The sequence below is a fragment of the Mytilus edulis genome, chromosome 11 (assembly GCF_963676685.1).
Source record: "Mytilus edulis chromosome 11, xbMytEdul2.2, whole genome shotgun sequence".
NCBI classification, from domain to species: Eukaryota; Metazoa; Mollusca; class Bivalvia; order Mytilida; family Mytilidae; genus Mytilus; species Mytilus edulis.
The window spans coordinates 14,917,303-14,942,412 of record NC_092354.1 but is presented as its reverse complement, the minus strand read 5'-3'; the positions used below and the strand labels follow the sequence as shown (position 1 = coordinate 14,942,412).

At 32.7% G+C, this 25,110-nt stretch overlaps 1 protein-coding gene and 2 long non-coding RNA genes across 3 annotated transcripts in view; 2 read left to right on the top strand and 1 right to left on the bottom strand.

The window, feature by feature from the left end:
• Window positions 1-339: 339 nt before the first annotated feature.
• Window positions 340-5,083, bottom strand: LOC139495200 (uncharacterized). The gene is made up of 3 exons (XR_011657286.1): window positions 4,920-5,083; window positions 1,714-1,801; window positions 340-839 (listed from the first exon to the last, which is right to left on the bottom strand). It is a non-coding gene; the product is annotated as an uncharacterized lncRNA (long non-coding RNA).
• A 5,344-nt stretch (window positions 5,084-10,427) lies between these two features.
• LOC139495199 (uncharacterized) lies at window positions 10,428-16,038 on the top strand. Its single transcript, XR_011657285.1, has 3 exons — window positions 10,428-11,294; window positions 13,876-14,068; window positions 15,425-16,038. It is a non-coding gene; the product is annotated as an uncharacterized lncRNA (long non-coding RNA).
• A 4,297-nt stretch (window positions 16,039-20,335) lies between these two features.
• Window positions 20,336-25,110, top strand: part of LOC139495211 (protein SpAN-like) — a 32,720-nt gene continuing 27,945 nt past the window's right edge. The window contains exons 1-4 of the mRNA XM_071283428.1: window positions 20,336-20,372; window positions 22,286-22,450; window positions 24,363-24,413; window positions 24,949-25,023. Of these exons, the coding sequence (XP_071139529.1) occupies window positions 24,979-25,023 (45 nt within the window). The 5' untranslated portion in view covers window positions 20,336-20,372; window positions 22,286-22,450; window positions 24,363-24,413; window positions 24,949-24,978. The remainder of the gene's footprint in view (window positions 20,373-22,285; window positions 22,451-24,362; window positions 24,414-24,948; window positions 25,024-25,110) is intronic.

The following is a 25,110-nucleotide window of genomic DNA, read 5'->3' as shown; positions in this document are numbered from 1 at the left end:
TTTATATGACAATAAAGATTATTCTTATTTTGGAATGTATAATAATAATATTTTACAGTCAAAGAATAAAGTCCTTTCACTGAAACAAAATGATGAAATTTCTAAATAAATGAAAAAATATTGTTTTGAAATCTTTGTCTTGTTTATTCTATTATGAAAAATAGAACTGAAAAAATATTTCATATTCTGACTGAATAGTTCACTCTTTTCATGAGGTAAGATTTTCTTTGTTATAGGTTCATTGCAATACTTGTATAGGCAAACGATTTGAATTATAATATATAACTTTGTGGTGTACATAATAGTATGCTTATATTTGCAAATTTATAATATAAACACTTTTTGTTAAAGTTTTTGCTTTCTTTATTCACAACTTGCTATGTACAATTATTCAGTCCACTATATAAGAGTGAAGTCAATAAATAATTTCATTCACTAGAATATTCCTGCAATTCTTAGACAAAACATTTTTTCAATCTGTTCTTCAAAGATCTTCCTCTGTACATCTTTATTGAATCGAGAGATTCAAATGAGGAGACAAAGCAAGTTTATTTGGACAACAACATTCTAATATCTTGTTCATTCGTTCCATCTTTCAATTGATAATTACATTGTTGTATTTATATGATCAAGTTCTTGTGCATCAATGATCGTGATGATATGATTCCTTTTTGTTTATAGTCATCATGTTGAAATTTCCTCTTTCAAATAAATGTAGGAAAAAACATGTTCCATTTCAAATTAATAAAAAAGTCGCACTATGGAGAAAAATATCAGCTTTAAGTTTTCCGTTCAGTATTGATCTGTGAATGATGACCATGAAAATCCAGATTTCTGACCTACAAATACACAAACTCAAAAATTATCAGTGAAGAGATCAATAAAATGGCTATTTTATCATGTTTATGATTAATATGATAAACTTTCATTTAAATATTCAAGTACTAAATTACAGAAATCGCTTAAATTTTATAATAGTTTAGTTAAAGTACAGCTTATTTAAAATTATAATAAAAAATATAGGCCACCGTTGAGTTAAATAAGATATTACATTTTTAATGCCAAAAAATGGCATTTTTGCACCAAAGGGAGATAATTTGGAGCTTTTTCAATGATATATGCATTTTAAAAGTCATCTGGGGCCAAACCAAATTGATTGTTTTGAATGATTTGGTGTACCATATGATAAAGATATAAATAAATTGAGTTATGAAAAAAAAATATTAAAACATTTTTCTGAAATTGTTATACCCTAGAGCCTCCTTAAATGTCATTTGATCTCTATTGGAGAAATGTCTCATTGGAAATCAGACTGCTAAGTGTTTCTTATTTTTATATCAACCCAGCCATATTATACCTGTCTAATATCAGGAGCTTGTACATAGTTCAGTGGATGATGTTGGTTCATACCCGTCATTTTTATTTTTCATAATTTTTTGTTTTTATAAATTAGTCTGGTATATTTGACGTTTGAATTGATGCTCTGTTTCAAATTTGGTTAGTGTTGACTTTTATAGATTACTATAACATGTATAGGGTATGGGTTTTCTCATTACTTACAGGTCATCAATGGCCTCTAATAAGTAATTACAATGCTTACATCCACTAAATTGAACTCTGATGGATAGTTTTCTCTTTAATCATACCACATCTTATTTTAATAAATATTTAATTATCATTCAAGGACAAAAATTTTTATAACAGTGGACTTACCATTTAGGCTTTGTTGACCTCTGTAAATCTTATTTTGTTGATAATTTCTTCTGTTTATAGTTTCCCCTTTATCTTTCATGTTCTTGCCCTACACATAAAAGGGTAAACATCATTTAATGACAAAAATAACTACTACATGTATTACATAATTAGTAGGCAACTGAAAATTTTGTCTTATTTGTATATAACATCAACTTACTCATCATTCTTGCTGTTCAATATCATGAATATTATCATTATTCTATGAATATGAGGTCACAGTAAAATTAACCTTGGCAGGCAGACATATTTTTTTATTTGATACCTTGTAGTCATTCCATACAACAAGTAGACCTATGCTTAAAAAATCTAAGGCCAAAATTAAAAATATGTTTGTTTCCCCTCCCCCCACACGGGTCAAAAATAAGCGTCCGGGTCAACAAATTATTTTCCACAAAAAAATCGAAATTATTTTTTTCCTGAAAATAATTTGTTTCCATTTTTGGAAAGTGCTTGAAAGCAGAAGGATTGATAATCTAAATAAATACACTCAAATTGAGCACAAACAACTGATAAGTGGCCTGAACTGGACAAGTCAAACCATTCATGTGACCATGCTATGACAATCACATCCAGTTAAAAAAAAATAGAGGCTCTCAAGAGCCTGTGTCGCTCACCTGTTAATGTGTTTACTGATGTCAGCCATCTTCGTTGGTAGGCGGGGTCATTAGACACTTTTTTTTTAAATAGATACCCTAGTATTATGATTGTGGCCAAGTTTGGTTAAATTTGGCCAAGTAGTTTTAGAAATGATTTTTATACAAGTTACAAAAATGACGAAAGTTGTTCAATATTGACTATAAAGGGCAATAACTCCTTAAGGGGTCCTCTAACAATTTTGATCATGCTGACTTATTTGTAGATCTTACTTTGCTGAACATTATTGCTGTCTACAGTTTATCTCTATCTATAATAGTATTCAAGATAATAACCAAAAACTGCAAAATTACCTTAAAATCACCAATTTTAGGGCAGCAACCCAACAACAGGTTGTTCAATTCAACTGAAAATTTGTGAGGGGATATATCTTATTCTGATGGACATTTAAATCTTGAAAGATTTGCCCTTAATGTCTTAGTTTCAAAGATATAAAGCAAAACCTGCATTTTACCACTATGTTCTAATTTTAGCCATGTCGGCCATTTTGTTTGGTAGGCTGGGTCAGCGGACACATTTTTTAAACTACAAACCACAATGATAATTGTGGCCAAGTTTGGTTAAATTTGGCAAAGTAGTTTCAGAGAAGAAGATTTTTAAAAAAGTTACAAAAAATGATGAAAAGTTGTTAAAAATTGACTATAAAGGGCAATAACTCCTTAAGGGGTCGACTGACAATTTTGGTCATGTTGACTTATTTGTAGGTCTTACTTTGCTGAACATTATTGCTTTTACAGTTTATCTCTATCTATAATAGTATTCAAGATAATAACCAAAAACTGCAAAATTTTCTTAAAATAACCATTTCACAGGCAGCAACCCATCAACAGGTTGTCCGATTCGTCTGAAAATTTCAGGGCAGATAGATCTTGACCTGATCAACAATTTTACCCCATGTCAGATTTGCTCTAAATGCTTTGGTTTTTGAGTTATAAGCCAAAAACTGCATTTCACCCCTATGTTCTATTTTTAGCCATGGCGGCCATCTTGGTTGGTTTGACAGGTCACGCCACACATTTTTTAAACTAGATACCCCAAGGATGATTGTGGTCAAGTTTGGAAGAATTTGGTCAAGTAGTTTCAGAGGAGAAGATTTTTGTAAAAGTTTACGGACGACGGACGCAGGACGACAGACGACGAACGCCAAGTGATGAGAAAAGCTCACTTGACCTTTCAGGTCAGGTGAGCTAAAAAAAACCTGCCTTCCTGGTCTGTTTACAAAGGGTAGACCCGGGGGAGGGGAAACAGACATTCTTTTAAATGTGGCCTGATAAAATGACAAAACCAAGAAAACTTATCATTGACCAAAGAACAATAAAATGCGGTCATGGTTTATATATGAATCTGCCATTCAGACATGCACACCTTACAATTGTTTCATATCTACCAAATATAATCTACCTGTAACTTTAAACATATGATAAACTGACAAAACAATGCAGTGTTTCATTGACCAATGAACCATGCATGAAAATGTGGTCAAGTTCATATAAAATATGACAGACAGCTAAGTGCATCTTACAATTATTTCATTCACTAAATAAAGGGGCCTTATTGCTTACAGTATCCGGAAAATAGACCAAACCACAAAAACTAAATATTTTCAAAGTTCCTTATACCCTGCCAATTTGTTATGGTTGTGCCTGTTCCAAGTCAGGATCCGATAATTCAGTGATTGTCGTTTGCTTATGTGTAACATATCTGTTTTTCAATTTTTTTGTACATAAATTAAAGCACAATACATTTGTACATGAAACACAAAGCTCATCACTGAGATAGTAGTCTCAGATAGAGGGAGGCAGGGTCAACCAAACTCCCCTATTCAATCTGAATGCAGGACAGAAAGTCACAGTCAAAAAGTCACACACTGTCACAGGACAAAAAGTCACAATTTAGTTTTGAGATTATTTTTCTTTGAACAAGAAAACACTCTTTTTGTATTTTTCTTGAAGTTTTATACATGAACATGATGTAGCAACTTTTAAATTAAAATTTATTAAAAACAAATAAATCAGTGCATTAGGTTTGCGCACATTACCATTACATTTGCACACAAAAATCATTACGTTTGTGTGCAGCTTTTGATTACATTTGCACGCATTTTTTAACATGTAAATATAAAAAAAAGATATAGTATGATTGCCTTTTACAGCTGACTATGCGGTATGGGCTTTACCTCGGGCTTTGCTCATTGTTGAAGGCTGTTTGGTGACCTATGGTTGTTAATGTCTGTGTCATTTTGGTCTCTTGTGGACAGTTGTCTCATTGGCAATCATACCACATCTTCTTTTTTATATTATGAACAATTTCCTAAAATTAAAAATGAATATATGTAATAAAAAGAAGATATTTCAAAATCTTTTTTCATTTATATTCAATCAATTGTCAACAAATTGTTTGTGACTTTTTGTCCTATCAACTTTGTTACTTTATGCCTGAGTTTGACATGTGTTTGACTTTTTGTCCTGTGACTTTTTGTCGGAATGTCCTGTGACTTTCTGTTCGTTTACCTTCCATCTAAATCAGTGAACTGAATAATTGTTTTTTGCAGAAGTCCGGGGAGTGTTAAAAAATCACATGTGCAAGTTGAGAGTCAACACTTACACAGGGACTACACAATACTTTTTCAGAATGTCAGCAAAAAAGAATCACTGGTGACAGGGGAGTGTAACCGATGAATTGATCCTGAATCAGATAAGATTTTCCCGGTACGTCTAAACACCGCTCAGGAGGACCTCCTGGGTGCACACATGCAGGACATACAAAGTGCACTCATGGCAGACCCTATATAGTCGCCGTCGTATCTGCACACATGGTGGATGTATATATTCGTTATAGATCGTCATACACTTCTCATTTTAGAGTTAAATTTGCAAGCAACCTCTTAAGATTTTAAAATAATAATGCTACTAAAAATATATTATTTCCCCCAATTTTCGCAATTTTTTCGCCATATAAAATATTTAGGCGACTGTGCTTTTAGTGAATATAAACGATTACGAAGCCTCACGAATAAATATAAATATGAAATATACTGGAACATCGATTAGCATAGATCGAGCAGCAGAGTAAACTTCCACATAAATCTCGAAGTTATTTACGCCGGATAATATAGACTGTGCCCCTGAATAAAGTTGTCAAATACATTAATTTGTGTTTTTTACTTCTACAACAAATTTGATTCAAATGCTAATTACGCACCATTTGCTGAGCAGAGAATCATTCTAAGCCAGGAACCGTCTATACTAACTGATAACAGTAAGAATAGAAAGTCTCTGTAAAAAGGCAGTCAATCCTAACAGAACTGTATTAACTTAATGATACATGTACATCAAGTTCCAGCACCTCACCAAGCACCCTTGCCTTGCATACTGAGATGGCAAACTGGTGTGTGTCAGTATTTTAATATAAAACTGCGTAGGTTCATATCGTTTGATTCAACGTTTGTTTGGTTATTTTTTAAGGATCGTTGTAAAATTATATCTAAATCTTTGTTAAAATACGATTTTAAATTGTTCAATTCTTTCTTTTTCATAATTTTGTCAAAGTCTACTTTTTAAAGTTTTAAATTTTACAGAAAAAATGAATATTCCATTTTGATTTGAAGAAAATCTTTTTGAACTGTCATGACATGGTGTTGCAAAGCTGATTACAGGTAACTATAACATACAGTAATTTTCCATTTCGACAGTGCGTGTATTCTCGGGTGTGTATAACGTATAGTTTTCTAGAGAACATCCTGTCTACGTGTAATACAGATTGATGACATTATACAACATTTCTTTGGTTAAATGTGATAAGGTATCTGTGTCCATTCCCTATTTCAACACCACTAATTTTTCGAAGAAAAAAAATCGAAAAAAAAATTATATGAAATTAAGAAGAAAAGTAGCAAATATAAACTTCAGTAATTGCGCATTGAGTAAACATAATTCCAATATTGCATGAACAAATCCGTGAGAAAACGTATATATACATGTATGAATAAAGATGTGTTTTAAAAGACCTATTGGCATTATTTCACACTAGGACCTAAGATAACTAGAACTAAGCAATGGTTGATCCAGAAATTTTCATAAGTGTGGACTCATTGACTGCCTTAGAGTGTTCACGTCCAGTCATGCTTCCGTGATTCCCTATATAATCTACCATTTGTTTCCAAAGATTTAGGAGGGGGGCTGGTACACACATATATATATAAATATACCTCTGCGGCGGAGCCAGCCATTTGAAAAGGAGGGGGGTCTCAACCCAGGACAAAAGGGGGAGGGGGTGGTTCCAACCATATGTCCCCATTCAAATGCATTGATCGTTCAAAAAAAGGGGAGGTTCCAACCCCCGAAACCCTCCCCCTGGATCCGCCACTGATACCTAGTATGCATATAATTAAGAACAGCTTTGAATATATGCATATAAAATAATGGTACGTTTAAAAACCGTTCAGGATCTCCTGGTTGCACACAGGACATTAAGTAACTTAGGACATATATATAATAGTAAGAGTTCAGGGTATACATTCGATAACTAACATATTTTATAATTTTGTTATTTTTGTTTTGATAAAATCAGAGACATATAATACATGTATTGAGACATATATATATGTGTGTCTCTGAAAAAATCAAACCATCTTTAAATAAGTTATTTCAGTTTGAATCGACTGTCTTTTGCATTAGAATTCCAAAACGTTAATGTTATTTACAAATGCCAAAACCTGCAAGAAAGAAACATTTATATTCGGTGATTTTTACACTAAACGTTTTCGTAATTTGTTTTAAAAAAATATTAAAAAGTACATGTACATCGTTTTTTCAAGATTTGTATAGTAACTGGTTTAATTAAGTCCCCTTGATGAAATTTAAATTGCGAGACGCTAATTAATAAACTATGATCTATCTATCGGCATGCGTCGTTATTTGGGATACGTCACGGATGACCGATGATCATATTCAATACGATATACCAATCATCATTTGAATTTGGTCAATTGATCTTTAATAATTAGGACTAATTGGTGATGGCAGAGAATAAGTCGCTGGTGATGGTTAAAAACACATAGAAGTAAACTTTGCAAAAAAAAAGGTTTCCTCGGAAAAAATTATGAAAATATATGAATATGCTAAATTTTTTTTTTTCCGAAATAATAATTAAAGACGTTTAGAAATAACAAATTTTCACAGTTGGGAAATTTTCAATTCAATTTATTTCATTTTGAAAACGTTGAGAAATATAGATCTTATTATATGTTAAATGTGGGCCGCTTGGAGATCAACTTGTGAAACCCTGCATAATTAGGGTTTGTCTACTTTCGTCTTTTTCAATTGCCAAACATTCTATAATCAAGGATTTGTACAAGGCCTTGTTATAATGAATATTATCGCCAATATCACCATAATTAAATAAAGAACAGATACAATATTCGCCTAAAGAGTTTGCCATCTAACAATTCAAAATGAAATGTTGAGTCGAAACTGAGGTACCAAATCTATAAAAAGAATCTCTATTTTAGTCGAAATTAAACAGTATATATTCTTTTTTTCAAAACTCCTGAAATAATTTAACATTATCTATAGAGAGCTTACATATGCAAATCTGTTTAGAAGTATGTGAGCGTAAATAAAATTTGTTTATTACCCCCCCCCCCCCCCCCCCTTTTTCCTTCTATAAAATTTAATTGTAAACGATTTTCGTTCTTAATTTGTGTTTGCTCATTAACTGGGGTTCATGCTGTCAAAAAACAAAAATGTCTCCTTGTGTAAAAGTTATTGATAACAAAAAAAAATTGAAGCTTCCAGAAGAATAACGGTACGTCTAAACACCGCTTGAAGGACCTCCTGATTGCACTCATGACATACGAAGTGCACTCAGGACCCTTTATAGTCATCGCACACAGGATGGATGCATATATTCTTTATACGCTTCTTATTTTAGAGTTAAATTTGGTAGAATTTGAAATCGAACTTAGATAGATATGTTACATTTGTAATTCTTAGAAAATAATAAGGGCACGTGTCACTGATTACACAACTACTGAGCCATGAATTATCCAATCAACAAAATTAATTGGATTATCTTTATTGTTGTTTTATACATTATGTTGTTAGTACAGTGTGACCATGCGGGAAGTAATATTGTGACGTCTAGAATGAATATCACGATGTTTTAAGATTTTCGTCTTTTATTAAGATTTCGTTCCATAAATTTTTAAGTTTTATTCTTAATTTTATTATCATGTCCTGGACCAGTAATTAATTCTTTGCACGAGTTTGAAAAGGGAAATAAATGTTCATACTTTAAAAGAATTTATATTAATTAAAGTTTTGTATATGGAATCCGTTCTAAACGGTAAAAGCCGTACTTTTCAAACAATCAAACTCATATACATGTAGTTAGATGTTATTTCTCATTTTTATCGAACTTGTCCAGGAATTTTATTTTTGAGTTATACGAATATTTTAAGAAATCCGTTTTTATTAAGTTTTTTTTCTCTAATTAAAGTCGTTTTGTCCAGTTTCACAAGCCTGAAACGAATTTCAATGCGAAAATAAATTCTGAAAATGAACTTGTCTCCGTTTTCGTCTCCGTTTTTTTAAAATTATGATATTTTGGGTATAATTATTTCTAAAAAAATATGTAAGTTAGATTGTAGTAGCGAGAAATTATAAAAAAGAAGATGTGGTATGATTGCTAATGAGACAACTATCCACAAAAGACCAAAATGACACAAACATTAACAAAGAAAGACTATTTCGAAGACAGTTTATTGACACGAAATCTGTTCAAACCACGACTAAGTCTTCGTGCACAGATTTCCGTTAAGGTTAAACTGAATATTGTACATAATTGTCTTCTCTTGTATAATGGTTTGTTGAGAATAAAGATATACAAATGTAATAAAATTTGATATTCAGTCAACATTGTGTTTGTTTAAAAACTTGATTTAGATAGAGAGAGAGAAAAGAATCACACTGAAAAACAAAAATCGAACTTGTTACAGAAAAAAAACTATAAAATAATTTTCTTTATTCGTGAACTGCAAAACACAACAAATTAATTTACCCGTCATCATGAAATATAAACTGAAAAAGCACATCGAATGAGATATATATTTTATTTTTTCTATATGCAAATTCATGTTAAAGGTAAAACTGAACTAAACAATACAATTCCTAAAAAACAATAAAGATAATCCAATCAATTTTGTTGATTGGATAATTCATGGCTCAGTAGTTGTGTAATCAGTGACACGTGCCCTCATTATTTTATAAGAATTAACATATCTATCTAAGTTCGATTCAACGCGGATCCAGAGGGGGGAGGGGGTTCCGGGGGGGGTTGGAACCCCCCCTTTTTTTGGCCGATCAATGCATTTGAATGGGGACATGTAGTTGAACCCCCCTTTTTTTGCCCTGGGTTAGGACCCCCCCTTTTTAAAATGGCTGGATCCGCCCCTGTGATTTCAACTTCTACCAAAATTTAACTCTAAAATAAGAAGCGTATAAAGAATATAAACATCCATCATGTGTGCAGATATGATTACGGTAATGGGTCCTGAGTGCACTTTGTATGTCCTGAGTGCACTCAGGAGGTCCTGAGCGGTTGTTTAGACGTACCCGAAGAATAAATCATTTCCTGAACCTAAAATACATTTATCTGTAATTAAAGAAAATTCGCCTAAAACATTCTCTCATATAAAAATTCGCCTAAAACATTCTCTCAGGAACATATATTGTTAGATATACTGTTCCCAGATTCTCTCATATAAAAATTCGCCTAAAACATTCTCTCAGGAACATATATTGTTAGATATACTGTTCCCAGATTCTCTCATATAAAAATTCGCCTAAAACATTCTCTCATATATTTAAACAATTAATTGTAAAATAATTAATTCAACGTCGGACTTTCTGTCTGTTTACTAATACTTTTTTTGTTCAGTTTAGTTTATACCCATAATAGATGAACGGAAATAAGTACTTATTTTAGGAAAATTTACAACTAGATGAACGGAATTAAGTACTTTTCAGGAAAATTTACAACTCAAATTTTCAAAAACAAAATTCTACACTTTTTACCTGGATGTTTTTCTCTGTCTCGAAGCCGCAACCTTTGACCCCGTATCAAACGTAGCGACCAACACTTCACATGACGTATTCTCGATGTTGAGGCATTGACAATATACAATCACATTTATCAATATACAGCAAGTAAGTAATTTGGTGTTGAATGCCAGTAGATCAGAATTTGTTAATTGAACTTTACCTGTTTAAGGGGCACTAGCTGCCAAATTCATGTTCTTCATCGATTTTAATAAAATTCACATTAAACGTGTATATAGTGTTGAATTGTTTATTAAAATGTTGCGCACAATCTTGGCTGATATGCATAAAACCATTATATTTCATGACACTGCATGAAAAAGAAATTGACTTATCGTATAATACCAGAACCAGAGACATATATATTGTATCTAATATCTCTGCCAGAACTAAAAAATAAACTACAGTAAGTCCACATACACATAAGAGGGTATGGATGTGAATTAACATAATAGAGAACAAAGGACAAAGAAAAAAAAAAGGAATAAAGAATAGTGAAAGAAAGAGAATAATGGAAAAAAGTGTAAGTTATTAAAAATATAACTAAAAAAAGAAGACAGAAAAAAAGGCACCCCTCCGAGACGAGCCTTACATGCACTGTTATTACCCAAGGTTAATTTTACGGCGGCTCATTTTATTTTGGCTTAGAAATAAACATAATTGACAAGTTTCCTTCCCCTGCATTCTCGATCCCACATGTAAATAGCACGGTGATTTTCAAAAAGACATTGATACATCATTACAACACACACTTGCCGTCAGTATTTGAATATATTGATTAAGAAGGTATAGAAGATTAATGCACGCACACTATTATCCACCACTGGCCTAAATAGTTAGTCCGCAAACAACGAGGGTAATAAAAACCCAGCACTTTGAACACAGCCACCGGTGTGAATCTGAAAGCTTCCCACTATCCATTTCTACCCATAGAAAACTTTTGCCTTTCATTTATCAAAAATGAAATATGTTGATATTAATGGTATATAAGAATTATTGGGGAATTCAAACCATTCCTATTGTAAGTGATAAAACTAAATTTATATCAGGGTGATTGAAATGAGGAAAAAAAGGGGGGATCAGGAGTTCAGGGCCCCCTGTTTGGGAAAAGAATTGGTTGATTATATATGGAATCACTGAGTCATGGCAGGAGCAGGCCCCTCTTAGGCAGTCGGTGGACCCCACTTATGAAAAATTCTGGATCCACCACTGTGGTCAGGGTGGTCTTCAGTTGTATTATCTTTTTAAAAAAAAATTACACCTGTATAGTGTATATTCTTTAGTGTAAATCAAGGGAAAATACTTTGAACTATCTGTGCATTGGGGCTTATTAAAAGGTATTTCGGGGGGGGGGGGGGGGGGGAGAAAGAAGGGATGGTGAGTCCATGGGAGGTAATCCCCACCCCTTTCAATTTGAGAATATGCTATTATCTTGTAAACGGTCCAGATCCCCATCCCTAAACCATATATATTCTTGAATGGGACGATAAAACAAATCAAATGAAATTAAAAGGAGGTCTTTGGGGGTTTCACCACTCTGTTCAATTTGAGAATGTGCTATTATCTTGTGAACGATCCAGATCCCCACCCCTAAACCATATATATTCTTGTCGGGGACAATCAAATTAATAATGAAATAAAATAAAAGTGAAGTCCCACCCCCTCTAGTTTGAAAACTTGTAAACGGTCAAGATCCCCACCCCTAAACCATATTTATATATTCTTGTATAGAACAATAAAATGAGATCCCCTGTCATCCAGTGGTTAGGTGAAAAAATTTCAGGATCCCTGATCCCCACCGTCAAACCATATATATTCTTGTATGAGACAATAAAACAAATCAAATGAATATAGGATCATCCCCTTTGTCTTGGGTTGGGAACCCCCCTTTTTAAAATGGCTGGATCCGCCCCGGCATACCATCTAGCTAGCTATAAAGGCTTTAAAAATATGAAATCAAACAAGGAAATTAACAGTGTAGGCAACTGTTTTGAATTTAAAAAAAAGTCTTTTACATATATAACAATGTTAAATTTTTTGTGCATTTATTTTTATACCCCCGCTTTAAAAAAGGGGGGGTATACTGTTTTACCTCTGTCTGTCAGTCCGTCCGTCAGTCCGTCCGTCCATCAGTCCATCAGTCAGTCCGTCCCATGAAACTTTCGTCACATTTTTCTCAGGAACTACACATCCACCCTTTCTGTAATTTGGTATCAACATTTATATATGTCAGCCATACTTTGTGATGCGTTTTCAGATTCATCACTTGACAACTTCCTGTTTACCGAACACTTGTCTGATTTTACACATGATAGCCAAGTTGAAAATTTTTGTCACATTTTTCTCAGGAACTACAATACAAGGTTTTCTGAAATTTGGTTTCAAGATTTATATAAGTCAGCTATACCGTGTGATGCGTTTTCAGATTCATCACTCGACAACTTCCTGTTTACCGAACACTTGTATGATTTTACACATGATAGCCAAGTTGAAAATTTTCGTCACATTTTTCTCAGGAACTACAATACAAGGATTTCTGAAATTTGGTTTCAGGATTTTTATAAGTCAGCTATACCGTGTGATGCATTTTCAGATTCATCACTCGACAACTTCCTGTTTACTGAACACTTGCATATTTTTACACTATTAATATTATCCACTTGCGGCGGGGGTATCATCAGTGAGCAGTAGCTCGCAGTTTCACTTGTTGCTTATCGTATTTTCAATAATGGACAAAATTGCATGATTGAATATTGTAATTTAAGAAAAATCAGCATACATGATATAAAATGGGAAGTGGAAACTGGGAATTTGACAAAGAGACAACAACCCAATCAAAGAGCAGACAACGGCCGAAGGTCACCTATGGGTCTTCAATGCAGTGAGAAAAATTCGGCACTGGTCTTCAGCTCATAAATATGTATCAGAAATGAAAACGAGATACAGCTTTCAGTTGTATTAATAAAAACCTCACAATAAGTTCTGAATATCAGAATATACAGTATTGCAAGATTCTCTCAAAATGTACACATAGAGCTGAAAAACTGTCAGTGACTGTAAAATTAATCATGCTAACATTAAAGTCCATGGAGTCCATCTTAATATGCATACTCTCGTACAAAGGAATATAAGTATGCAATAGACATCAAGTTTTCAAAAATAAGAGTATCAATGCCATTAATTGACGACAAGATCTTAATCAAGTAATAATTTCGGTTTGTTTAAATATTTCGGAGGTTAGTATGACCTCCTCTTTGGTGATGATGTTTTCGTTTTAAAGTTGGGAAAATTGTTTGTACATGTACCAACAAAAATAAAAACACAAAGTCAATCTAGAATTATGTTTTTATCATTTTTTTATGTTTAGGTTGTCAGCAAGATGAAAAGGACAAGTATGCAGTTCAAAATTCAAAATGTGGATAAGTTGAGGTTCTAGGTCTTGCAGATTTTCATATTTTGCATGAATGAAATCAAAGGTTATATGATGGACAGCAGAGAAAGAAAAAAACAACTTTTCAATTATCCTGCTCCTGGATAAATGTAAAACATCTTGTTTTTCGGTAAGTTTTATGCTCTGTTTTGATAGTGTTAGTGCATTCATCTTTCCAGTCTTTCCTCTAAATTGTAAGTTTTTGGTGAGTGTTCACCATGAATTTCAGTAAGTAACTTGTGGATTTACATGTATATACTCAAAATTTAGTACTAATATTAATGGGATTTTAGCATGACATCCTGCCAAATGCTTGTTAATCATGTTTATGTTCCAGAACAAACAAGTATTTGGACTGTACGCTTGCTCAATTTTAAGAAGTTGGTCAAGTTTATTACAAACAAATGTACAGTACAGATCAACATAACTGAAATCTTTAATAGATTAATACAAAAAGTTTAATTGCAGTTAAAATAAAAACACAGGTTTGGTCGAGCTGGTACCAGACAGTACAAATATACTTAAATGGTCTGACTGTACACATATGGTGGGACTGCAAGTTCTGGACCGTAAAAGTAACATCCGAATACTGATACATGTCTTAAAATTAATATCAAACACATTGGTGTTTGATAGAACTATAATGTTTTGGGATATCAAAATCAAAAATATCCCATTTTTACTTTTAATAAAGAAGAAGATTATTGATGTATGTTTAAATGTATATTAAAATGAGACAGCAAGCCAACAACACAAAAAATAAGGATAAAACATACATATTTTTTTTGTATCAATGTTATAATTTCCAATATGTTCAAGGTATTTTTTCATTGAAATAAAACACAAATTGAAATCTGTCTGAACTTCAAAAGCTTAAAGAAATATTGTTTCTGTTGTCTGCATTTTGTATAATATATTGCAAATTCTTGTGAATAATGGAATGTTATTATCGTTGTCTAAAGTTTTAACATTGATCTTTATACTGTAAATTCATAAATTATTGCGTGCATTTATTATTGCGATTCTGTCATTTTAGACTTAAATGCGATTTTAAATTTTACGATTTTGAGAAAAATCCTGTTTAATCCATATAAAATATTTCATAATGCGAGTTTAAATTATTGCGTTTACAACTCCGTTGCATTTTTCGCAATAAAAAAAAACTCGCATTAATTCCGAATTTACAGTATATATATATATATTATGTATAGAACTTGGGAAAATACCCAAATGTTATAAAGAAGAATAAATTAATTGATTGTTATATGGTATTAGAATAGGAAGATGTGGTATATTGCTAATTTGACAACCCTCCATCAGAGACCAAAGGATGTAGGCCGTTAGCAACTGATGACACTGGACAACCTTTAACAATCAGTAAAATCCATATCGCATAGCCATTTTTATTGAAAATCATATTATTGCTACATGTATGAAAACAATTTTGTATAATCCATTACTTTAGATTTTATTGGTTCTTTTTCAGAAGGATTGAAATTCACCACCTAGAATAAATGGAGAAAACATAAAAACAAGACCAGAATAAATTCAAAGACAAAAGTTGGATCAGTTATTATTTTCATCACTCAGTCAATGATTTGAAGTTCTTTTAAATTCAAAAAAATATTGAAACCACAATAATGTCAAAGTTCTGTGCTGAATGTCCAAAAAGTGGACTATACCATCAAACAATGCTGGATGATAAGAAACTATTAATGTTTTGTGTTGAGGGATATTGTGAAAAAAATAGATTTACTTAAATAGCTACTAGTATGTTAAGCCTAACAATAGAGTTTTTATTGATTTCAAATGGCAAATAATTGTGTTTCAAGAAAGTATTCTATAATTCATGAATAAACATATATTGATACTTACATTATCTGCTTTGTTGTTTAAAAGTTTAGTTTTGAACAGTTAAAGAACAATATGCTAAATTAACATTTCCCAAGAAAAAAAGATATTCAATTAAAAAGATTCATCTTATAATAATTTACTACCAAATAGAAAACATTGTAACATACACATTACTGTTTATTTATATCTATATATTTACAATTAGAATCCCATAGGATTTTAATTTGTCCCATGGGATATTAAAAATCCCATGGGATAATAAAAATCCCATGGGATTTTTTTTGTCCCATGGGACAACAAATATCCCATGGGACTACAATAATCCCATGGGACAAAAAAAAATCCCATGGGATTTAACCAAAATCCCATGGGATAATGGTAAATCCCATGGGATTTTGCCCTGTCCCATGGGATATTGAAAATCCCATGTTTTTATAATTCAAATTGCAAAATAAATATGAAAGTAACTGTAGAAAACTAATGAAATTATTGAATCCCATGTAATTCTGCACATTTTTGTTATATACATGATATTGTAGCTCTTGTTTGAGGCGGCGGCGGATTTGCAAATGAGTGTTTTGCAAATTAAAAGTGTCCAGTGTTTTAAGTTTATGTGACAGTTGTAATAAAGCTTAGCTTTATACTTAGGACTATCAACGTAATATCAATGACTAGTACATTTTGTATAGAAGGCGAGACATTTCAGCGTGTGCACTATTGTATAGCATACTGTACGTTATGGGTTTTGCACATTGTAGAAGGTTGTAAAGGAACTATTGTTGTTAACAATTTCGCCCCTTATTTGCTAGTTGTTTCATTGGCAACCAGTCCATATTATTTCCTTATTCTCATATTGAATCAGATGGGCGCTTCGATTCGGCATATCGTGGGTTCCGTCCCGGAGCGAGTCAAACCAAAGACTTAAAACAGAGGATCGAAAGTCACAAAACTCAAACACAAAAGTCAAAAACAAACTAATATAAAAAAAACAAGATGTGGTATGATTGCCAATGAGACAACTATCCACAAAAGACCAAAATGACACAGACATTAACAACTATAGGTCACCGTTCGGCCTTCAACAATGAGCAAAGCCCATACCGCATAGTCAGCTATAATAGGCCCCGATAAGACAATGTAAAACAATTCAAACGAGAAAACTAACGAATTTAAATTATTTATGTAAAAAAAATGAACGAAAAACAAATATGTAACACATAAACAAACGACAACCACTGAATTACAGGCTCGTGACTTGGGACAGGCACATACATAAATAATGTGGCAGGGTTAAACATGTTAGCGGGATCCCAACCCTCCCCTAACCTGGGACAGTGGTATAACAGTACAACATAAGAACGAACTATAAAAATCAGTTGAAAAAGGCTTAACTCATCAGATGGACAAAAATACAAGTAGACGTGGCCGGGTACTTATACATCCCGACACAAAAAGACGCAATGAACAGATCTGAGAGTACTCTCAGTTATCTGACAGCTAGTTCAAAGCCACTAACAACTAATAAAAAAATCATGCATCTAAGACTAAGAACGTCATAAAAAAATATGACAAAACATGAAAATTGACGCAAAAACAAACAACCATATAAAAAAAACACAACAAGGAAAACCAAAGACTAACCAACACGGAGCATTTTATTTGCAGTGATACAGAGATTTCTTTCGGCTGTCCCGCGGTTATTAATATATGTTTTCCAAATTTTCGGCAAGGATATTAAATTCATTTAGTTTAAACAGTATAATTTTATTAAAAAAAAATGAATTGGATTGGGCAACAGGCATAGCCTATGTAAGCCCTCTCCACAAAACAAGGTACGCTATATTACATTCAAACAAAGCAACACATACACAAACATAATGACAAAACAGAATTAGTTTTTCAAAAATACCTCTTAGCTGACCGGAATGATGCTTCAACTGAATAGTTAACTCAGATCAAAAGTATGACTATTTTGAAAATGCTTCAAATGTTAACTCAGAAAAATAAAAAAATAAAATATTCTAGGTAATAAACTCCAAAATTCATTTAAATCATGCAAGTAAAAAACTTCGACTTATATTCCTTCATTTCTTTATCTGGTGATGTCTCTGTGAAAGTCTTTTATTGCCCAACTTTTTCTAAGTCGACATACTCGATCTACAGATTGCCTTTTTTTCTTATCCTAAATATTTGTCACTGGATTTTAATTAAAAGTCATGAAACTATGTACACTCACTATTTACAGTTAGTAAAGTCTAAAACAACTTTGATATATTTTGTTTGCTTATAACGTCCAGTGGCAAATATTTTATGCTTGTTCACGACGACGACAACTTTAAACATATAACTAGGAGAGTTATGAGTATCAGTAGCCATCTCGCTTTGATCTAATTTAGTCTGGTTTTGTGCATTTTGTAACACAAAAAAAAGTGATGTTCAATGTTAAAGTTTCGTAGTCCCATATTTCGATCTTGCTTTTGATGAACACATTTTTGAAATCAGTGATACAGTCATCGAAGATGAATTTCATTTTTATTCTCAATTGTCTGAAGGAAAACGAATATACTAGATAACATTTATTTAAGAATTCGATGCTTCTTTTTGTAACTTTATTGGGGTGTAAAAGCGTTGGCCGAAGTACATTTTGTATGAAGCGCGGATGTTTTATAGCTGACTGTGCGGTATGGGCTTTGCTCATTGTTGAAGGGCGTACGATGACCAGTAGTTGTTAATGTATGTGTCATTTTGGTCTCTTGTGGACCGTTGTCTCATTGGCAATCATACCACATCTTCTTTTTTATAATGACAATAAATAAAGGCAGTGGCTATTTTGCCGTCGCTGTCGAAATGTCAATAACCAGTCTTCTGGCCTTTGTTAGTTTTGTATGATTTTTAATTTAAGTTTCTTATGTATAATTCGGAGTTTAGTATGACGTCCATTATCACTGAACTAGTATAGACAATTTTGTTAAGGGGCCAGCCGAAGGTCACCTCCGGGTGCGAGCGTTTCTCGCTACATTGAAGACCCATTGTGGCCTTCGGGTGTTGTCTTCCTTATGGTCGGGTTGTTGTCGCTTTGACACATTCCCCATTTCCATTCTCAATTTTATTTACTTTGCCTTCAGAGTCTAGTTAAAATACCGTTTATTACTTTTGGTGAACTGCACTGAGCCCTCATTAAATTACATGCACAAATGTACATACATTAATTTCTGTTGAACATTCAGTGACGTCCGAAAATATAAGAGGCGAAAATTTGTTATCCTAAAAACGCAAAGTTCGACTCATATAAAGAGCTACAGCAGGTTTTGAAGCAGAAAACTGACAACTATGTTCAAATGCCTGTGGAAACGTGATTCGAAGACTATAAATGTCATGAAAACCAGAGCACCAAACACAAACCTCAATAAAATCTAGTCTATGGTTCAATACAGTATTGTTTTGTTCATGGCGGCAATGACCACAATATTTTATCCAGTTAGGGACCATTGGAGCATTTTTTTCCGAGTGCTATGAATATGTCACGGATGATGACAAAATAAAAAAATAACCGATCGAAAGTTATAATGATGAAGTTAATATAAAAAAGAAGATGTGGTATGATTGCCAATGAGACAACTATCCACAAAAGACCAAAATGACACAGACATTAACAACTATAGGTCACCGAAGTCCGTACTTACATGTACTCACTATTCGAACCTTCCAAAATTCGGATATATTTCTTTTTTTTTTTATAAATATGTATTTTATTATTTATGCCTCGTGTGTTTGAAAAAAATGCATACATTTTAGTGACTTCTTTTAATATTAAGTATTTAAAAGACCGTATCGTCAATTTTTATATGCGCGTTTCGTATCATGAGGCCCCTCATGGGGGGGGGGGGGGGGGGGGGGGGTCCTAGTAATCACATAATCACCATTTTTTTGCCAATATAATCACATAATCATTAAATATTTGCTTATCTTTAGTAATCAAATAATCATAAACTAAAAATACAGTCCTAGGTAATCAAATAATCATGAAATATTTGGCTTAATAATCAAATAATCATTAAAAAAACGGCCAAGTAATCACATAATCAAAAACCCCATGAGGGCCCTCTATCATGATTTAAAGAAGACTATCTCTTTAGAGATATCTTATGACTGAAGGGGATACTTCTCTATATTTTTTCTATTCTTAATGTGTTAACTGAAAATTTTAATTTAGACCGGCAAAATATACCCTAAGAATAGCCATGCACTGCTATAAATAATATATGGCGGGCAATATTTATGTTTTTTTTTTGTTTTTTTTTATCTGCATCACATATTGGAGGGCGCTTATAATTCCATTACTTTGACAATGCAGCATTCCGGCACTAATATTAGATATCGACGATTTGTATAAGTTCGTGAAGCTGACAGAATATTTCCCTTTCCCCCTTTTTGTAACGGTCCACTGCGGACATTTTACGCCTTTCCGTCATTGACTTGTATTTAACAACAGCTTAGCCGTTTCCGACAACATGTCAAGTTTTCAGACACCAAAATACAAGTTTCTTATGTTACTTTTGACGTTGTCATTTTAATAAGAGGTTTGTTGGTTTATAAAAACACACTGGCTTCACATACAGTAGTTTAATCTTACTGTGAGAGTCAGACACAGGCGCTTGTTTATATGGAAGTACACCACTAATTAATGGCCCCATTGCTTTCTATGTTAAATTCCTCAATTTCGAGTGGTCACAGCTCTTTTATCTTAAGTTCAAATAAAGCGACAATCATTGCATGTCAAAGCAACACCTTCTGGTGTCCTGTACTGAAAAAATCAACATGCCTTACATGGCATATATAAGAAAGAACTGGTTCCCGGAACTTCGGATGTACCAAAACAGGTACTTCCGATCTGACAAAAAGGCAAAATGTACCCTCCTTTTTAAATTTCATGCCATTTTTTTATTATTCAAATTTATCAGTCAAAAATTGTTCTGCAATGATCACCAGTCATGCAGCTTTTATTTGATACCAAAATTAATAAAATATTCTAAATATTTTGAAAGTTATGTCCATGCGTAGGAACTATTTTGTGTTAAATATGTACTACTTTCTGGTATGTGCTTTCTGGCCGGGCCTGAATTAGTGGTGTTACACCTATAACAGAACCAAACTTGCTATATTGACTTGAGCATTACTTAATTTCATTCTATGATCTATTTTAAGCAATAAAAAACATATAAAGATTTAGTTCAAATACTATTTTATTAATTTTAAGCTCAAATTGGACTGGTAGTAACATATGGGTTATTCAAAGAAAACTGCATATGGATATTACCATTTGTGAATAATTTCAAGTGTTATTTGGTCATTCGTGTAAGACATAATAGTGTCCTGTAAAAAAGTGTCCATGAGGACAGTTTTTCATAGAATTTGGGTATTTAATAATGTCCATTGCCATTGAATAGTGTCCCTCAAATGGACAGATTTTTACTGCAAAAGATATGAAATAGTGTCCACCCACAGGACACATTTTCATAATAGTTTCTATTAAATGCCCTCCTAGGGAAGTAATTATACAAAGGTCATTGAAAAGTTTCATTATACTTGAATTTTAATTAAAATGTAAAGGATTGATGCGAAATTAAATAATATACAAACGTAAACAAACAAATAATGGATGGAAGTGAATATAGAGAAATTTAAGTTCTAAGAAATTTCTGGCAAATGATTAAATGACAATGATAGAATAACAATAAGAAGGAAGTTTAAATCTGAAGATCTTTACTATATTTATTATGTCAGAGAAGAAGGCAATTGAAAATAAATAATAATGTCCATTCTGTCTGGAGAACTACAAGTATCAGTAAATGGGGAAACATCAGAGTGGAAAGATGTAACATCAGGAATTCCACATGACTCAGTATTAGGCCTCCTGTTATTTGTTCTATACATAAACGACTTGCTTGATTGCGTGACATCAGATGCCTACTTATTCACAGACGACACAAAAATCTTCAGAATTATTGAAAGCGAATCAGATCAAATTATACTACAAAATGACCTAAAAAATCTCCATGTACATTTTATCTGGCGTGTTACCCTTTTTTGTACATTTTCGATTTTTGTCAATGGATTTCTTTTTGAAAGGTGCCCATACTAAACTAGCATCTATAGTCTAAGTGTGTTCTCACTAATGTTTTGTATAGTGGTATGAAGATTTTTTCATTAAGTTTTTAAATGTCCTGATTGCAGCAAAAATTGAGTGATATCCGGTATCATGCTTATAATGACTTCAAGGTTCAGCTAACAAGCAAGCTAACCAAAGATATTACCATTCGCTACACACTCAATGTAAGCTTATTATGCCAGTTACATTGATAGTGGTTCTTCCCATGGATAGAAACAAGTGCCTGTGGTGAGAGTTCAGTCTGGTCAATGACAATGTTAAGATTAATTATCATAAAATAAATCAACTAAACTTTTGTGAATAATTATATTTTGACTATTCCAGACCTATTTGAACTCTCTTGATAGAGAAGTAAGACTCCAAGATTCAGACAGATACTCTGTTGATGACATCACAGGCAGTGAGGATACCTTATGGAATGTGGAGGATGAAACACAAAGAGATGTGGACGGAACCTCAGAGGATGTGGATGACCCGGCTACAGAAGAGGTACACGAGGCCCCTCATGGTCTAAGCAATCACATACATGTAATCATAATTTTTTTGGCCAATATAATCACATAATCATCAATTATCTTTTAAACAAGATAAATTAAACATTGATAATCAAATGGTCAAACAGTCCAAAATGTCAAAGAATGAAATATTGTCTTGGTGGTAATCAACCACATATTATCATTATAAAAAGGGCAAGTAATCACATTATCATGATTATCAAAAAACTTTGAGCATGTTGTTCGAGGAGGCGTTGTGTATTTTGATCTTAAGCTTAACCAAGGCGTTAAAGATAGAACTACATCTGCCATTATACATTTCTATTCAATACAACATAAAGTATCACAATAACGCGACGCCACAGAGATAGTGGCCGTACCACAAAAAGGTACGTTAATATTAGCGCAATTCTTTACAGAGGAGGCTAGCTCTTACATATAGTTTGGATGTCTTATAAACTTATGACTTTTAGTAGAAATATTTGTTGTTTTTATTGGCCTAAATATATATAGAACAGACATTTCTTTAGAGCAATAAGAATTAAACCAATTTTCTGATAACAGATACACATGAACAGCAGTATTTTCTGCGACGACATCATCAATTTCAAAACTTGAATTAGTACAAATATCACACATGTGTAACCAAATCAACCATGTCAATTTCAGTATGCATGTTTAATGTTAAGTGAATGTCAAGTTCAGTTCAAAATTCTAAAGCCAGTAGGACAACTGGTACACTTCTGTTTCAAACATGTCAAATTGGACAATGTTTTGTTATTTGTTTTTCTGTTGAAATTATTGTAATGTTGAATCTTTTTTTGCAAACCCGTCTTCAGCTGAATGCAGGGGTCGAATGTACTGGCCAGCCGGACCAGTGGACTAAAAACTCTACTGGTCTGACTCCAAATCTACTTGTCCTTTTTTCACATGTTGTACAGTTCATTAAATTCCGACCTACTATATAATTCAACCATTCACAATCTTTTTCCCATGATTTTTGGTATTTGCATTTCCTTTTGTCAATTTCATATACTTTATTTCGATCTTCCTTTTGATTTTCACTTCTTTTAATTTTTTTGTCCAGCGGTTTAACTCCTTCAAAGGGTTTTGTGATTTTTATCGACATATTTCTACTGGTCCACCGGACCACCAGCTGACAAAATCTACTGGTCCGACGCACATTCTACTGGTCCCGGACCAGCGCTAATTTCAACCTCTGGCTGATTGTGTGATTTAAATATTACTACGCGGGCCTCAGGGAATTCAAATCGAAAATAAATGCAAAAATGTGAGTTTTTGTGTCTTTCAAAGCTCAAACAGTATACAGAATTAATTGCAAGGATAATGACAATAACTGTTTAGTGTCTTTAAATATCAGCTGTATTTGTATACTCAGCTCGAAACAGGAAAATTACACCTGTTTCTTAGCCTCGTACAAACACAGCTGATATTTATAGACACTAGTACACAGTTATTGTTTATGTTCATGTTCTTGGGAAGTATTTACTGGTTTGGAGGTCAATCGTATTGGTCAGAAGTTAATCGGTCCATGTGTTACCATGGTTACTTTTAATTAATAAACATTTTCAGCTTTAGTTATTGCCAAAATATATAAACCTCTTTAAATCAATTATGGATTAAAATAAATGCTGAATTTTGACTCGTCATTGAGGTTTATTTTTTGCATGAAAGCAATTCTATTTCACTACAAGGTTTATAAAAAAACTTCTTCAAATTGAATTTAGAGAAAAAATTATTGAGACCAGAAGTTCAAGTTCTGGATGCATGTAAGTTATGGACAAATGAAAAACATATTAGCTAAAAAATGGAAATTCCTATTGCCATTGAACAATACAGTTTCTTTGATGGGTGATATTATTCAGTTTTATTTTTTACAATTGCAGGAAAAGTTAGAAGAAATAACTGCTTATGGTGGTGACTTACTAGATCAGGGGGTAAATTTATATAGATTTATATACATGTACCAGGTTTAAATATACCATTGAGATTTGTTCGACATTAAAAAAATACAAAATTGGCTGTTGTACTGTTTGTTCTACATTTTCTCAGAAGGAAACACCAAGTAGTAACAAACAAAAATGTACATGTATCAAGAACTAAGTTTAATGAAATTGTGGCTCAGTAAAGATTCTGGATTTCATTTTAATTCATTTTTTTAATTAAGAGAATTATAAAGCATGCTGACCAAACCGTTAAATGGCTTTGTAAAAACAAATTTGTTCAGATAAAAAAACCAGCCTAGCATAAATTTGAGAATTGGAATTGGGAATGTCAATGAGACAACAATCCGACTAAAGAGCAGAAAACAGTCGAAGTCCACCAAGAGGTCTTTAACACAGCGAGAAAATCCCGCAAACGGAGTTGGGCATCAGCTAACTGCTAAACAAAAATGAGTACTAGTTCATATCACACTAAATTCTGAAATGGCATGTTCTTTTTTTTCATTTAACTGTTTATTTGAATTTGTAGAATGTAAACCAAGATTCGACACTAGCCAAGATGATAGAATCTATGATCATAGAAGTCAATGGACAGGATAAAAAGGTTTGCAAATTGTAAAAAAAACTATGTTTACTTAGTTTTCTCGTTTGAATTGTTTTACATTGTCATTTTGGGGCATTTGATAGCTGA